The sequence below is a fragment of the Vidua chalybeata genome, chromosome 20 (assembly GCF_026979565.1).
Source record: "Vidua chalybeata isolate OUT-0048 chromosome 20, bVidCha1 merged haplotype, whole genome shotgun sequence".
Taxonomy (NCBI): Eukaryota; Metazoa; Chordata; class Aves; order Passeriformes; family Viduidae; genus Vidua; species Vidua chalybeata.
The window spans coordinates 5,057,734-5,075,353 of NC_071549.1; the positions used below are offsets into that span (position 1 = coordinate 5,057,734).

Below are 17,620 nucleotides of genomic sequence, written 5' to 3' on the forward strand. Positions count from 1 at the left end.
GGATTATAGCAGCATAAAATGGGGAGCTAATTAGAGCTTGTTTCAAAATCAGAATCTAGCTTGAGATAATTGCGTATTATCTGGTGATTTAAAAACCCGAGATCTACTGGATTTAGATCAACTAAAATATGCATAAAAGCTTTCTTTTCAAAATAAAATGTTTGTAACAACGGGGAGATTATTACTTCTTATCATCCCTAGGGAACACAAATCAGAAAAACCTCAGGATAATTTTGTCTCATTATGATTAACAGAGAGACCAGGGTGTGATGGCAAAGCCAGGTATCCATTGTATTTTCATTTCTGTGATACAGATTCCTGTAACATTTGCCAGTACAGAAGCTGCTGAGTGGGCAGGTAGTTAACTGTGTGCTGGGTGGATATTCCCATTTTCCTGGTACCAGGAGAATTCTGTCACGTTGGCTGCTCTGGGAGAAGCAAAGCAGGGAGAGAGCATGTTTCAGGCTGGCAGCCCAAATTCAGGAATACCATCCGGATACACTTCTGGGAAGAGCTCAGTAGCCTTGTGGTGGCAAAGGAGAAGCCCTTACCCCCATCTCCCTGTGTTTTATCATCTTTTCTTGCATTGTTCTGGTTTGTTTGAGTGGGCAGAGCTGTGCAATGGTGCTCCAGAGCACAGCTGGATTAGCACAGGGAGAGCTGAATCCTTACGCTGTGACATCACCAAAGTGATTGGTGCAGTGATGCTGACAGACCTTCCCAAATTGGAGCTGGTTTTTGTTGTTGAATCAAAAAAAAAAAAAGAGAGAGAGGGTTTTGCAGTCATTTGCTGGCATTCCAGGTTAATAAAAATGTATGACATGAAATGTTTGTGGTTAATGTAGTCTGTGAAATGGCAGAGAAGGGAGATCACATGGCTCAGACAGCTGACTGCAGGAATTCCTTGCAGAGATGTTTTGTGTTTGATGACCAGTTATTGAGTCTTGGACTTGGGAAAGTTGTGGCCTTTTGTGCTAGGTGCAAATGTGGTTTTAAAGTTCAGAGCTGAACTACTACGTCAGCCAAAGAGGTACCTTCATGCTTATCCCTGGAGCACCCTGGCACATCCTGGTGAAGTTTCCACTTTTTTTTCTGTGGTTTGGGATTGGGCTCAGGAGCAGTTGTCCGTGGCTGTGTCGATTTCAAACCATAGGGTATCAGTTGGCTCCTCATAAGGGCAGCTGTTGTAGTCTGTCTGTAATGTGTGTGATCATCTTCTGTGCCATTTCCCTGACATTTGGACCATGAAAACCTCCCTGGCAGCCTTTCTGGTGTCAGTAAAACCAGGAGAATCGCTGTCAAGGCACCTCACTGGGACCTGGGAATGCAGCATGAAGTCAGTGCCTCAAGTTGATTCTGAACACAGCATTGGCTCTGATTCCTGGCCATCAGCTGGGCATTCCTGCTTCCTGCTGAGGCCTGTCCTGCCCAGGCTGCCTCCCACAGCCCAGCTCCTTTTCCATCAGTGATGTTTGCAAATAGTCAGTATTGGTGGAGAAATTCCTCTCCTGCTTGTACTCTTCTCTGTCCATGGAGCCACCCAGTGATTAAATTTGCAGAAGACGACTCTGTCCTCACTGTGGTCACAGCTTTGCTGTGAAAAGGGCTAAAGGGCTTTTAGAAGAGCTAAAATAAAACACAAAATCAGGGAGTGAACACTGTTTTCTAGGCTGATACTCCTTGTGACTCAATTACAATGTTCCTGTTAATACAGCAAAGAGGAGACCTGTGCTGGATTCTGAAGGCAAATTTAATTCACTCCTAAGTGCAGTTATGGACTCTTAGCATTCGTTTTGGAGAAGATACCAAATCAAGTTGCAGCTAGGTTTTATTTTTGTGGTTTATTTGGTAATGTGGGTCCCTGATGCTCACTCCCCCTTAGTGTGAGATCCCCAAGCAAGGAGTTCAAGTGGTTCAGTGCTGCTGGCTCTGCAGCAGCACTGAGCCAGGCACAGCAATGCCTTATCTTTAAAGTCTTTATTTTCAAAGAGCAGAATTAATAAATGAAGATTTTTTTAAGCTGTGTGAAGAAAAAGAAACTTTCCTGACCACTATTGCCTCAGGCTTCTCAGGTAGTTCAGAGTACAGAGCAGTACAGAGTAGCAGTTAGCATGAGAGTTGCTAAAAAGGGGATGTAGTTAGGGAGAGAAACCATGGCCATTGAGTAGTCGAGCTCTGTAAATTCCACTGTTGTTAATTTCATTACTTATTACTTCACTTCATTAATTACCAGCATTTTCCTTCCCCTCTGCGTGCGCATTTGGAGACGCGCAGCCTCCCCTGGGGAGGGGCCCACAGCCCCTCCCTGCTGCCAACTGCAAACCACAGAGGGGCTGGGTGGAAAACGAGGAGCTGATAGATTGGAAAGGCAAATTCCAGCCTAATTCAGCAGCACAGACACCCAGAGAGGTCGGGGCTGTGCAGCTCCAGGCAGGGTCAGGAGCCGCGGTGACGGCCGGGTTCTGTCCCCCGTGGGCTGGCAGCTGCACAAGAGCTTGGAAAGGCACTTCTCCAAAGGGAGCAGATGATTTTCTGCTGGGGATAGAAGACTCTGGCAGCTGGCAGAAGCTCACGTTGGTCTTTTGGCTGCTGGTGGCAAAAGGAGGGGGGCTGCAGGTCCAGCTCCCTGGCCACCAGTGGGATGGAGATGGCCACGGTACCCTCGGCCCTCCCTGGGCAACAGCCCAACTGCTGCTCAGCAAATTACCAAATGCTCCTCCACTGGATGAAAATTACCTTGCTTTCAATTCAAAGAACAGATAATGGGCTATTTTCTTCCCAAAATACTGGGGAAAAGGTGTGTGAGCACCAAATGTGCTGGTTGTTATTTCCATCTTACAATGGGGATGGAAATCCTCTTCACCCAGCAGCTCTGAAACAGGGAAGTAAACAACCTGTTCTGATTATAGAGTTACATATTGCATGATAGCAAATCATTCCCAAGATGAAAAAACAGAAGATTACCAGAACATTAATATCTTCTAAGTTACCTTCCAGCCTGTCCTTTACATTAGGGTATGAGAGAAACTTATGAATTTGTCTCACCTCATTTGATGCGTGTTGGAGGGTTTTTTAACTTGCCAACAACCTTCCAGAGAACCAGCAAATGAAAGAATCCAGTGATTATTTTAAATCTGATGAGAAACGCAACTTGCATTGAAAATAAAGCAAAGTGGATTTGAGATCAAATTTAAATAAAAGTGAAAAGAGAAAGATAGCCAATTAAAAAGCCAATGAACGGAGAAAATACAATTACAACAATAAATGCAAAAAAGGCCTGATAGTACATGTTCAGTATTTATACTTGTCAAAGTTATTGCTGGTGGCAACTTGTCACAGAATCATTGAGTTATTTGGGTTGGGAGAGACCTTAAAGCCCATCCATGGCAGGGACAGCTTCCCCTATCCCAGGTTGCTCCAAGCCCCATCCAACCTCACCTAGAACATTTCCAGGGATGGGGCAGCCACAGCTTCTCTGGGCACCCTGTGCCAGGGTCTCCCCACCCTCACAGGGAAGAATTCCTCCCCACTGTCCCATCTCTCCCTGCCCTCTGTCAGTGGGAAGCCATTCCCCCATTGTTCTGTCCCTCCATGCCCTTGTCAAAGCACCCTTCTCTGTGCTCTGGCATGAGCTGGTCCCTTCTGGTCTCGTCTCCAGAGCCATCTCCCCTTTTCTTGCTGCTTTCTGAGGGATCCTGGGACGCTGCTGGGATGGGTTCCCACACCAAGGAGGTGTGAGATTGACCACGGTGTAACCACAGCTGTGGTTATGTTTGTTTCTCTGGTTTACCCCTCTGGAACTCGGGTCCTAAAAATAGTGCAAGTTTGAACTGGCAGATGTTTCATTTGTCCTTTATGAGAGGACCAAAATTAGCCTCTCATTTGGCACCTAAATAAAGCAACTTAACTGCCTTTATGCGAACTTTGCAATTACTGTCTATTGAAGTTGCAACATTTTGTTGTGTTTGATGGGGAAGGGCATTATATAAGCAACACCAGCACCTAAAAAGCCACCAGACCTTGAAAGAGAGAGGACAAACATGAACGAGCCCAACTGGGTTTTCTAGCAGGGACTGATTGGGATGATTGGTTGGCTTTTTTTTTTTACTTTTTTTGATCCAAGACAGGTGTTTTCCCTAATGAAGGTTTCATGAAATAAAAATAAAGAAAAAGGCAAAACTGCCTTGGAAATGCTTGGAGAGCTGTCTATTGTAAAGGTAAAAACATTAATAAAAGGACAGCAATGATTTCTCTAATTTTCAGAGAAAAATCTGCACAGAATGCCTGAAGCTGGGTTAGCAGTGGGACTCCCCAGGGGCAACAGAAAGATGTTATAATCAATTACCACATCATAACACTGATGTATGATAATTACTGAGTGTTCCTCCTGAGATAGTGCAGCATTTGGCTGGGATGCGGCTCTTTCATGGTCCACTGCCTGATTAATATGCAAATAATAGGCTGATTGCATGATGAATGCAGAAAATGAGTTCGCTGATAACGTGAGCACCGAAGCGGGAAGATGATAAATTACTTTTACTGACTGTCCTACATTAAGTACCCTTTCTCAACAATTTTATCACAAATTAAGTAAAGCAGTATGGAGAGATTATGAGGATGTGTAAAATAATGTACCTTAATAGCTTTTATAATATTGTTGCCTACAATGTAAATGTCATTTTGTTTCAGCACTTTCACCAGCACTCCTCCAAAAAGGAAGGTCTGGAGTGCAGCACTGCTCAGGGTCACTCTGCTTCTGTCTGTGCTGAGATGGGGGATGGATGGATGGATGGATGGATGGATGGATGGATGGATGGATGGATGGATGGATGGATGGAAAGGAAGAAGGGAGGGCAGTCATTAGTCTGGGAGTCTGGGATCCATCCCATGTGGACATTGCCTGTGGCAAGGGAATGTCCACATTGTTTAGTGGAGGAGATCTCTCTAAATGCAGTGCACAGTGCACATATGCATCCTGCTGCAGCCTCTGCTCCAGAGCAGACACAAGGCTCAGATCTCAGAGGAGGTGTGGAAATACCTTCACACAAGCTCCTGACACAGGGGGACAACAAACAGTCATAAAACTGGTGCCACATTCAAGCAAGTTGGTTTAACACATCAAATCACAAGGTCAGCAAGTCAAAAAAAAACACCATAAACTGCAGCAGAACCTCCTCGTGGAGATTCTCACTCTGTTTTCCAAAAGGTATTGTGCACATGTTTGTCTTGATTATACTAAAAATATAACACTGTGGGGTTGTGGCATCTTGATTGATTGCTTCCATGACATATTTGTTTTAGCATTCAGAAAATCCTTAATAAAGCGTCTGCACACAAGCTGGTTTAATAATAAGGTTATTGAAAATATTTTCCAGCAGTTATTTCTAAATATTGATTTCTAGCTAAGTTACGGAAACACAGAAAAATCTGAATATTAAGTAAAGGTTGGCAGAGTAGAGCAATGTCTTTTAAAGCAGCCATGATTCTGCCAATAATCACCTAATTCAAAATATAGTGTATTTTTAGAAAGGGGTTTTTTTTAATTGGTTAAGGGTTATTTCTAAAACCAAGAAATAATAATTCACTTTTCAATGCCAAGATCCAACTTTTTGCTCAGGAATCATAGAATCATAGGATAATTTGGGGCTGTTGGCCTAACCTGGGCTTTGCTCTGATGTTTTGAACTGTGTGTCTGAATCTAGCTAAAAAATTCTTAACTTTCCCCATTTTATTTTCTGTGTTCTATTGTAAAGTAATGCTTAGGGTTACAGAGGCCTCATCCTTCCTCCAGGCTATTGCAAAAATGTCCCTTAATGCTTCTCCTCTGAGGGTTTTCTCCTGGGGTGTTGTTGTGTCAGGGCTTGGTGTGTCTGCTCCAAAGTCAGATCTCAGGACAAATTTCACTGGAATTGAATGACTCCAGTTGTATCTTCCTGCACAAGATTCCAGACATCCTTCAGAGCAATCTGTGCTCCCCACGCCTCCTAACTCAGTGGAAGTCTGATGGTTTGATTTTATGTAGCTTTAAAATAGGTCTTGCTGTAGCTTTGGGCACAAAAGTGGGATTTCTAAAACTCGGAGGCATTTGTGGCTGCAGGTTGGTTGGAGGGAGAATTGGTTGCTCAACTTCTCCAAGTTTTAAACATCCAGCTGTAAATCTCTCCTCATGAGTCTATCACCAGCTCCCTCCCATCTTACGTGCTCTTTTCTCAACTTCATCTGGTTTCTCCACCTCCTTCTGCTTTCCAGAGCTGAAAACACATTTTTTTAATAGAGGCGCAATGCTAAAACAATTGTTGAAAATACAACTTATTAAATTGCAGCAATCCTTCAGCAATACTCAAAAGCACGTTTTTTCAGGTAATTCTAACATCTACCCTGATTATTCAGTTTTATGTCCTCCTGACACTTAACATATACTCATATGCAGTATGGGAGCCTTTATTTTATATTACCCCAGTAATTGTAGAGTTAACCAAAGCTGGTTCCTCCCCTTTCCGTGCAGGCACACATACATCTGCACACTTTCCTAAAGGGGTTTTTCCTTTGATCCCTCCCCTCATCCACATAGAATTTCCCTCTGAGCCAAGACCCAAAATAACATTTTCCCCAAAGTTACAACATTTATGAAGCAAACAAACAAATTCTCCACAGTCAGAGTGGTGGCAACTCCAGCGACTGCTCACAACTCTTAACTGCACGAACCTACGTATTTGATATCATTATAGATGCAAACTGCAGGGAGCTTTGTGCACTCCCTACACAGAACTGGGGGAGTTTATAACTGTAGGGAGGATCATATTTTCATGAGCCACATCAATTTGCAAATTGTGACTAGGCAAGGTTCACTCACTCAGAGTAAATCCACCAAAAGCACTACCTGGGAGAAGGCGCTTTCACGCGTATTTTCTTTAATTAGTCAGAAGAGGGATGTGTTGCAGTGCTCTCCCACAAGTGCTGCTCAGCTTTATTACATAGTTCAGGCTTGTGCTGCACCCACTGTTAATGAAGAGAGTTGCTGTTATGGTGCTTTAAAAGATTAACTTTAGAATGCTAATTTCTTCTCATTCCTGGAGATGTTCAAGGCCAGGTTGGATGGGGCTTGGAGCAACCTGGGATAGTGGAAGGTGTCCCTGCCCATGGCAGGGGGTAGAGCCAGGTGAGATTTAAGGTCATTCCCAACCCAAATCATTCTGTGATTCTCTGATAAGACCCTGCAAAGGCAGACATAGCTAAAGGTAAAATCAAATAGAAGGCTGGAGGGAAGAAATCTCTCCCTGAAATTCCCACACCCTGGGAAGCCAAGTACCACAGTTGTCCTGGGGATGTTGCTCAGCTGTGTGTGATCAGGCCCTGATTCTCAGGGCAGCATTCACCAGGTTTTGGTCTACAAATTGGATAGAACGGGCAGCCTCATCATTGGGAAACAGAAACTAATCCAGTCCCAGTGTGAGACACTTTGATCTCAGGCAACCTGCCAGGCCTGTTGTTGTCCATTAACTCATCTGCACGAGGAGGTAAATGCAGCCCTGAAGTAGCAAATGCTCTTTCAAGAGGTTGCTGAGAAATCTCCTGTCCACATTTGTCTGCTTCCATCTTGCCTGCTGATGTGCTGATTTGGGAGCAAGCAGAGCCCGGGATGTTCCCGCAGCTCCTCAGGAGGCAGCTTGGACTAGTTTGGCACAAACCTGCAGCCTGAGCTTTGGACAGTGGGAAAAGTGCATCACAGCGAGCGCCAGTGAAATCATGTTTGGGTTCTCGTTGGAATGTCACAGAGTACCCTGTCATTTTGTTTTAGCAACTTGTCCTTCCAAATGTGCAGTTCGCCTTATGGCATGCCAGCAGTAAAAATGTCACTTACAATAATTACTTTTTGGTGAAAATGCTTGCTGACTTCCTACCTTCAAGCTGTTTTTTACACAGTGGGGAGATAATAAGAAATGACTTTATCCTGACTGCTCAAATGAACACTAAATGGAATTTAGGTTATTATTACTGCAGATAGAGGACTGTGTATTGAAATTTAAATAGTGGATCAGATAAACTACAGAGATTTGTCTCTGAAAATTATAGTGGATCTGTTTTTTCAATCCACTTCCCTCTGAAACTTAAGGCAGCTGTTGTCTGCCTGCTGTCTTTAGAATATAATATTTTTCATAATCCTTTTAGGGGCCCCTGAATACCTTCTGTGTTTTGCATGGTCTTCCTCAACTTCGCCATGTTCCGTACCTCATTCCCCAGGAGTGCTTTTGCAGTTTATTAGCTAAGCCTGTGTTAGCAGCAAGGCTTGGCCAGGTCACTCTCCCAGCAGCTCCAGGAGTACAGGGTGTCTCTATGGATGGACAGGTGTGCTGGGAGGAGAGACTGAGAGTGAGCTTGTGGTTTATGCTCACAGATTCAAGTGTTCTTGTTCGAATCTCTGAAATTTGGATTTACAAGTGGGTGCAAAAGCCAGTTTGCTGTCAGAGGTGAGGCAGGATCTGAGCAAAAGCAGCAAACCTGCAGCTCTCAAAATGCATAGGAGAAGTTGCAGTGGAGGAATCTGTGCTGGCAGACGTGATGCCTCTGGGACTGGTGAAACCTTATCTGTGTCTCAACACTGCTCTGTCACTGAATGCCTCCTTGGAGGGGATACAGCAGCACTGGTGTCACGTTCTGTAGATGTCTCAGATCTTCTGGGGAGCTTGGAGCAGGTGGCACCTGCAGGTCTTTGCATCCGAGATGTCCTGAGCTTCAGAAGGAGCCTCCAGCTGAAGAGTGCTGTGGATCTGAGCTGTGCTTCACCTGTTGGATGTGTCCTGTGGACTTGGGAAGAGTTCCTGGACATCACAGAATTGCTCCTCTTGAGCAGTGCCCTGCAGTTCTGCATGTCCCTGACTGCTGAGTTCCTGCAGACCTGGAGATGCTCGGGAGAGGAGCCCTGGGGTTCCTTACACACTGCAGGGACTCTGCCACATGAGCATGGCAGAACAGAGCAGAGGGGGTGTCAGGCTGAGACAGTGCTGGTGATTTGCAGGCTATCAGTGGGACAGTCAAGCAACTGAGGCTCCAGGATCCAGTACTGGGGACCTGACCCCAACATGGAGTAGAAAGTCTTGGGGAAGAATAAGAAGATCTGGAGTTCAGGAAAACCACCTGTGAGCAATGAACTGAGACAAGGACTCTGATTTCAGACTTCCTCACATTTTCCAAAACACTGTCATGGCAGATGCGACGGGGAAGGTGTAGGGGATGGATGGGACCAGAGCAGCATTTGGATTCATGCATTGTGCCAAGGAGTGCAAGACCACAAACTATTCTCTGTGTTTGTGTATTTAAGGCAGGGTTAGTTTGTTATGGTTCTCAACCAGGTTTGTAAAATACTCAGACCCCAGACCTATTTGTTGTTTGCAAAGTTAGTTTAGTTTCTTACCAGACAGCTGCTAAAGGGTGGGGAAGGAAAAGGCAGGCTCTGATGGTGGTTTGGGGATTTGTTGCAGTTAGATGGTCATTCAAGCAGCAATTTTATATTGAGAAAACAGTATTTTAGAAGAAAACAGGAGATATTTGTGTAATGTTGACTTTGTTTCTACTCATTTATCTTCATCTTCATTTTAGACTGTGCACCCCTCTCTAGTATTGTAGGAAAAAACAGAAGGGAAGAATTTGCTGACTTTAAAATAAGTCCCACGTGCTCTTCCAGGAGTGACATGTCCCCAGTCAGGGCTATCTGTGCTGGCAGACTGAACCAGGTGTATTTGTCTTTCTGGAGAGGCATTTGCCTCCAAAGTCTGGAAGTTCCCCTTCAGTGCAGGGGCTCTCTCTGAGCTGTGTTATCAGCTGTGAAATAGCCAGTGTTGCTCTTTGGTTCTCTTCATGTCTCGGCCATGAATGGGGCCCAATTCCACTTGCCAAACATTTCAGCTTGCTGGCCCATTTCTGCAGACATCACTTCTAGTACTTGATTTGCATTTTTTATTATTATTTTCCATGCTGCGTATTTGAATGTGCTCCTTAAAATCACTTGGAAGGGCTTAACTTCCCTATACCCCAGACTATATTTTGAACAAATAATGTTAAAAGTGCTGGTAGAACCTTTGCCCTTTCATGAATCAGTTTTACTTACATCTTCAAAAGTTTGGATGATTTAAGTGCATTTGTGCTGTCTTTGCATCCTTAATGGCATTTGTCAACGGCAACCTGTAATTGTGCAGAAATTACATGGGGTTTTTTATCATTTAAAATGTCATGTTAAGCTGTGTCTTCATCACATGCAGGGGCTGATGTCTGATGGTCACCATCTTCCCATAAAGTCATTTTTGGGGACACCCTGTCTTCCCCAGCCTCTGTAAGACTCAGGGCACAGCTGATGTCTTTGACTACCTGAAACTTAAAAATTTCCCAGGGTCTGCAATGACCTTGTCACTGGTGATGCTCTTGATCTCTCCAGCTCTTCCAGCACCTCATTTTTGAAGCTTTGGAGCTTTTATTTCACATCTTAAATTGGATGCAGGCTGTTGGAAAACAAACCCCTGGTTTACCTGGAATTTATTGAAATAATTTCATCAATAAATGGTGGCCGTGGAGTTTGCAGGTTGTTCTGTAGTGCAGTTTTATATTTATATGGACAAAACGGTTGTTTCCTCCTTAAACACAAATGTAAAAACATCCAGTGAATATTACTTTTAAGAAACTGGATTGCTTTTAAGTTAGTGTTATTCTTCAGAGCAGTCTGGGGTTAAAAAAGCAGAGTAAGTTTTAAAAAAATAAGCTTTCAGTGTATTGTTTTCATTGGAAATGTTCAATTGCTGCTTTGGAAATCTTAATGTATATTTTTCAGATATCCTGAATTTGTGTCTTTGTCTTGTGAGGAACTTGAGAGAAATGAATACAGACAAATTATTTCATAAAACATGCGAAATGGCTGTGGATTGACAGTTAAATCTGGAATAGTGAATACAGTCAATTTTCCCCTTTGTTCTGTCAGCAGTCACTTGTACTCTAAATGTCTATTTAATTTTTTAAGTAGATTAACGGGAAATGTTTGCATTATTTGATTATTGAATTTACTGTCCCAAATAATGGATCTTTTCCTCAAATATTTATGTGATCTTAAAAAGTTTTTCCAGAAGGGAAAAATGCTAAAAATGAACAGGGAACATATTTTGAGTTATTTGTAGTACATGTACATAATGCCTCCCCTGAAATCACTGTACACTTGCCTTTTGGTGGGGAGAAAAAGCAGTTTGTCATCTGTACTGCCTTCCAAAATTAGATTCAGATAATCCCACCTTTTGGAGTAAATGAGCAGCAGATTGATCTTAAAAATGAAATTCAAGCTCTTGGTAAGTGATATAAAAAATAAATAAGCTAATATGTGAGCAACAGAGAGCATCTCAGTGATAGATGATAACACAGATTACCTTTGTTGTGTTCATAATTAGGCTGGGCAGGGAAAGGAGAGGGAGAAGGAGGCATTAGGAAATGCTTTTGTTTAGTCCTGTATGGTTGGGTTTGGTTTGGTTTTTGGTGGGTTTTTTTAATTATTTTCTATTTTTTTCCCCCTGCTCTCTGTGCGTGCGTGTGGCTCACCGTGCATGGATGAGGAATTGTTTAGGAAATTTGCAGCTGCTCTAGTTATTCAGTAAGATTTGTATAAGCTGGCACAAGGGACAAAATTAGAGGGAAGTTGAACCAGTGCCGTGCGGTTTATTAGCTAGGCAGCCATAATTTTGACCTTGCTGTGGGTTAAAGGACACAGACCTGAAAAGAAATCTGTTTATCATGTAGGGAATTCATGCCATCCCTGACAGTGTACAGTGAACAAGATGGATGATCTGCCAAATTGGTCCCTCGCATGGGTGAATCAGGGCAAATTTACAGTATGATTCCTTTGCTGCTTCTGATACAGAAATAACATTTCCCAGGGTTTCTGTTCGGTTGTATGATGACCCAGGGTGAGCAGAGAGAAGAAACAGGATTTGTAGGATCCCCTTTACCTTAAAGATTTACATGCACCTCACTTTCTTTTCTGTCTTCCTCTTTTGCATCTCACATAAAGCACTAAGGAAAAAAATCAGATTTTAGGTTTGAGAGAGCAGTTTCAAGTGAGTGTGTCAGGGAAGCTCCTGAATGCAGCATGGGAAAGCTCCCAGGACCCTGAACAGCAAACACCATTATCCTCTGCACTCTGCTCCATTTGGGCCTGACTTTTCCTGTGGCAATATTTTCCTTCAGCATTTGGGATATGTTTGCATGCTCTGGAATGATCTGACAATATTCTGGATAACAAACTCAAAAGCCAGTGAGGTTTGCTGGCAGCCATTGCCCATTGGGACCTGAGAATGCTCTGTGGTGGCACCGCAGGGCTCAGAAAACTCTGGGCTCTCTTGGGTTTGGACGGGGTCTGGGCTCCTCCTTGTGCAGCTGAGAGCTCTGTCAGCCTCCTGCAGGCAGCTGGAGCCAAACCCAGGGATGTGTGAGGCTGGAATCCATGCCATTAACCCTGGCAAGTAATGGGTGGGAGACAGCAAGGAGGAGGAAGCAGCCCCACAGAAATGGGAAAAGCTGTGCATGGAGAAATCGCCTGTGCTCCTTATCTCCTGAATGATTCTTGTAAACCACGTTGCCTATGTGTTGTTGCTTTAAAAAAGGTTCAGCCTGTACCCTCAGATGTCTGGAATCTCTGAATAAGCTCAGTCAGTACATTCTGTGAGAGATAAATTTATTGGGGGAAAACAACATTTTGTACAGAACCTATTGTTGTTGGCAAATTAACAGATTGGGAAAGCTTTCTTTTAAACCAAGTGTCACAATAACAGATTTGGGTGTCTCCTGATCCACTCTATATCTTTATGTTGGATTCTCAAACACTTTAATTAATACAACATAATTACAAACTGTATTTTAATCTTGTTATTTCTGGACAAAGAGAATTGCAGAAATGTGATGTGTGTGATAAGAAACAAAATTAAATCAATAACACTCTCAAGATAGAGAGTTGTATCAGTTGTAGAAAATCCCTCATTGACAGAACAAAATAGTGGCTGAGTGAGTTTCTTACAAGTCACAGAAGGAAGTTTAATCCAGTCTAGAATGGTAGCTTTAAAACTGTCCTTATATAAAAATGTTGTGACAAGCAAAACTGAGATTTCCTGACCAAGGAAATTGCGTGCAAACTTACAGACTATTGCACTTCAGTTTTTCCTGATTTTTATTTGTATTTGTACATCTTGTCTTTATAAGAAATCAGAGACCACTCAAGATAAAATTAGAAAATAATTCTTGCTTTTAAAAAGAGGCTTTTTAGTACCCAAGTCATAGCAAGTAGCATTTTGCATACTTAGGCATTTCTTTAAGTAGGTAGAATATAAATGAGGAGGAAAGTTAAATATCCTGCAATCAAAACATTACAATTATGCTAAAGTGGGGATTTTTTCTCTTTTTTCAATTACAGAAAGTACTCCAAAGACTTCTGCCAGTTGCAGTCCTGCTCCTGAATCTCCCATGAGTTCCAGTGAATCAGTGAAAAGCCTGACTGAGTTGGTACAGCAGCCCTGCCCCACCATAGAGACGAGTAAGGATGGCAAATCCCAGGAATCCAGTGAGCCACCTGCATCTGAATCCCAATCCACGACCCCTCTGCCACTCTCAGGCCACTCTGCACTCAGCATCCAAGAACTGGTGGCAATGTCCCCTGAGCTGGACACCTATGGCATCACCAAGAGGGTCAAGGAAGTGCTCACGGACAACAATCTTGGTAAATGACTTTATTCTCATTTCTTGACCAAAATCATGTGTAAGTGTTCATGCTTTTATTGTTAGCTACACTAGATGTGTATGAGAATGCCTGGGTTTGACTCTGGCCTAAGCTTTAATTTGCTAAAAAGATACCTAATCTTTTTAAACTGGTGGAAAATTCCTTTCAGATTGTCACACTCTACTTCAAATGCCATCACACCCTTGTTCTTCCTAAGCTCTGCTCCTGGCTAAGCAGCCAAGTACTGCTCCCACCTCCCAAAAGAGAGTCCAGCAGGCTGTCAGGACCCCCAGAGCCAGTGAGATCTCCCCTTGGGAAAGGCTGTTTCCCCTACACTTGCAAATTCCAGGCCCATTTTGGGTGAAGTAGAGGAGCCCAGCACGGTTGGAGAGGAAGGTGCATCACAGGCAGGAGCACAATGTCCCTGCAGAGCTGGGAGGGAAAATCCAGACTGAGCTGAGGTTTAGATGAGCCTGAGATCAGTGTACAGGGCCACTCAGTTCTTCTGTTCAGAGATGTGCAAAGCTGAGGCTGCTTTTGCCTACAGAGGGGTTTTTGGCTGTTGGCTTCAGTGTCATGACTGTTTGGAATAGTCACAGGGAATAATCTGGTGTGAGTGTGGGAAGTCCACATTAATACTGTCACTGTGCCTCTAAATCACTGGTTCTTCATGTCTTTAACCCTTGCTTCCCCCACAAGGCTTTGGGAAATGTTTCTGGGGTCCTTTGAGGGCTCTGGCAGGAGGGCAGTAAAGCTGTCCCAGTACCTGCTCCTGCTTCTGGGTCTTAGCAAGGGATTGGTCCCCCCATCATCAGGTGCTCAGGGGAATGTCTGGTGCTCCCCAGAAGTGCCAGTTTCTCTTCCTTCACTACAAATAGGGTAAAGTTTAGATTTAGACTGATGATGTTACTTATGTGAGAAGAATTTTATCCATACAATCTGAACACGATGACTGTGAAAGTTAAAACTCCTCTATTTTAGTATGTGAGGAAGCCTTTTTTCATTTAGACACAGAATAGCATGTTATTTTCTTAAAACATTTTTTAAGGGGGAAAAATGCTGGGATGGGGGAGGTCCCAAGTTCTCATTTAACATCATTTGGGGGGAAAAAAGGAAATGGCCCTGATCATTGACAGATCCTGAGTGAGATTGTGTTCCACTGAGCCCAGCAGAATTCCTTGCCCATGCACTTGGCTGGGGCAGATGGTGGTTGCTTGTTCAGTGGAGATAAGGTAGAGAGAAAGCCCCAAATCATGGTAAGGGATTGCAGATCCAGGCCCCTGGTTTTTGGGCAATATGCTATTGAGTGCTGTACCTGCTCTGGTGTTCCAGAGAGGTTTGAAAAAAAAAGTAATTTTGTTTACATTTGCTTTGATGCCATTTTTACTTAGTCTTTTTTATTTCCCATGATTTTTGTTTTCCTACAGTGTGGCTGACAAGCCTAAAAAGCAGCAGAAGAGCCAGGAAATGTGCCCCAAACTCTGCATTAGGTGTGGAACCAGTTTCAATGTCTCCTTTTGTGCCCTCAGTGTGCTAGTGCACCAGGTTTTCTGGTGCACAGGTTTCTCTGCTTTAGGCCTTGTGAGCCTGTCACAGGCAACTGGTGGTGGCTGAGGTGTCCCAGTGTCACCAGCCAGTAAAGACCACAGTTGTACAAAACAGTCCAGACTGAGCTGGGCGGGTCTCTCCTCCCCTCACCAGCTGAGGCAATGGCTTCCAAGTGAAGCAGAGTAGGTTCAGATGGGATGTTAGGAAGGAATTCTTCCCTGTGAGGGTGGGGAGGTCCCAGCACAGGCTGCACAGAGAAGCTGTGCCTGCCCCATCCCTGAAGTGTCCAGGTTGGACAGGGCTTGCCGCAGCCTGGGACAGTGGAAGTTCCTTTCACTAGGAGTTGGAACTGGGTGATCTTTAAGGTCCCTTCCAACCCAGACCATTCTCTGAAGGTTCTGTGCCTTCAGCACAGCATGCTGCAGTGTTCACACTGAGATGCTGCTGATGTTCTGAGCCCCAAAATCAGAGTATCCTCAGGGATTCCCTGCTGGGCTGCACAGAGCTCACAGAGGGAAGCAGGAGCACTCAGCTGTTTGAGGATAGGGGATATTGGGCATTTTGTAGGAAGGGTCAAGACTTTCCATGAAACCAACACGGGTTTGTCCATTAGGATCCACATCAGTGGGAACAGGCATGAAGGGTGGGGAGGAGTTTTAGGAAACCTGTGCTTTAAAATATTCCTGTTATTAATAGTGCTCTGATGAAGATGGGGCATGATACACCTCTCCATCCCGAGGATGATTTCTGACACCTTCCCCCTTAGCTTGGGAGTCTTTCAGGTGTTTTCTCCTGTCCTGCCATATCCTGACATGAATAAACAACACAAACATCTTTAGCTTTGTTCTTAACACCTAGAGAACATGATGTTACCTCCTTCCACATTTGCATTTTTAATTTTTAGGCTGTAGTTTAAAGGTTCATTTCCTTCAGCAGCACTGCCAGCACTGCTCATTCCCAACCCTTTTGCAAATCTGTGCCCATATTCCTGTTCATGTGGCAACACAATAGCAGATTTTTCAAGTGGCTGTGTTATCTTGCTAGTAGCTGGCAGGTTTACAAGGAAATGGATGAGGCCTTGCTGATGTTTTTAAATACAAACAGGGAGCAGGTTACCCCAGCAAGACATGGGATAAAAACATAAAGATAAAATTGATAAAATTTCCCCTGAATTACCTCTTTTGTCTGATTTTCCTGATATTGAGGGAGTGGAAAATCTCTTATTTCTCAGGAACTTGAGTGAATTCTGAATGTAGATTTCTGTTCAGTCTGTAAGAACTGTTTTCAGGGCTAGTTTTAGAGCTTATTAGCAGAGTGTCATGTTAAGTCCTGTTTTTCTTTCACCTCTCGGCCTCTCATTATCTCAGCTCCTTCCTCTGGAAGCTTTGCAGACCCACCTGCAGCCCCACACATCTGAGTGGGATGTTCTGCTGCTTCTGACTGGTCCCATATTCCCTCCTCTCCCCATACAGGGAAAAAAAAAAAAAAAGAAAACCCCACCAGGGCAAAATCTTGGGATATTTTTAAAGAGAAAGAGGAGGGGAATCTTGGAGTGCAGGGGATGGGTCTATAGAGCAGATATTTGCCATGAGCTGTCTGTGTCAGGATCAGGGAAGGCTGTGAAGGGCTCCTAGGAGCTGGTGGTGCTTTTGCAAGCCTGGGCTTGTCCTGCAGAGCTGTGGGGTCAGAACCCCCTTGTCCCTTAGGGATCTGTTGGTTACCACTGGCTACAAGTGCTGAGATGTGAAGGGGGAATGTTCTGTTGTGTGTTAGTGAGGGCACTCAAAAGCTGCAGATCAGACAGAAGGCCCTGAGCCCCAAATTTGGGGGTTATGGAAAGATCTTTGGGTTACCTTGAAATCCCATGGCAGCAGCACTTGTATCTTAAATCCTGATGACTCAGATGACTCCAGGCTCTCTCCTGTAGCAGAAGTTGGTATCAAGGCAGTGCAGCTGAGGAAGAACACTGAAGTGAAGGGGGGTAGAAAATCAGCTCTGTGGTTGGGTTTGAGGTGCACAGGCATTTCCCCCAGTCCTTGATAAGTTAGACCTTTCCCATATAAAATCATTGTCAGCAATGCACATATGAACACTGTACACTGTCAAGCATTTGCAGATTTTACCCTGCCAGATGACAGCATTTTGTAAGAGAACTAAAATTAACTATTCTTAACTAGAAATACTGTAGCGATTGTAAAACAAAAGTTGTATTGCAAATTCTGATTCTCTCTAGTGGGTAAGACACACTTAGATCCCCACAGATAATAGAGCACAGAAATTCCATACATGTTTCTGTGAGGACATTTAGATGGCCTTTGCTGCAGGGGGAGGTGG

General features: G+C 43.9%; 1 protein-coding gene across 10 annotated transcripts in view; it reads left to right on the forward strand.

Moving 5' to 3' along the window:
* Positions 1-17,620, forward strand: part of CUX1 (cut like homeobox 1) — a 270,952-nt gene that overhangs the window by 210,965 nt on the left and 42,367 nt on the right. For 6 of the 10 annotated variants that reach the window (XM_053960856.1, XM_053960858.1, XM_053960860.1 and 3 more), the window contains 2 exons: positions 13,436-13,738; positions 15,166-15,228. The exons of 1 other annotated variant lie outside the window; for it this stretch is intronic. In XM_053960856.1, coding sequence (XP_053816831.1) covers positions 13,436-13,738; positions 15,166-15,228 — 366 coding nt within the window. The remainder of the gene's footprint in view (positions 1-13,435; positions 13,739-15,165; positions 15,229-17,620) is intronic. 3 more of the 10 variants (XM_053960859.1, XM_053960861.1, XM_053960866.1) reach the window with 1 other exon arrangement.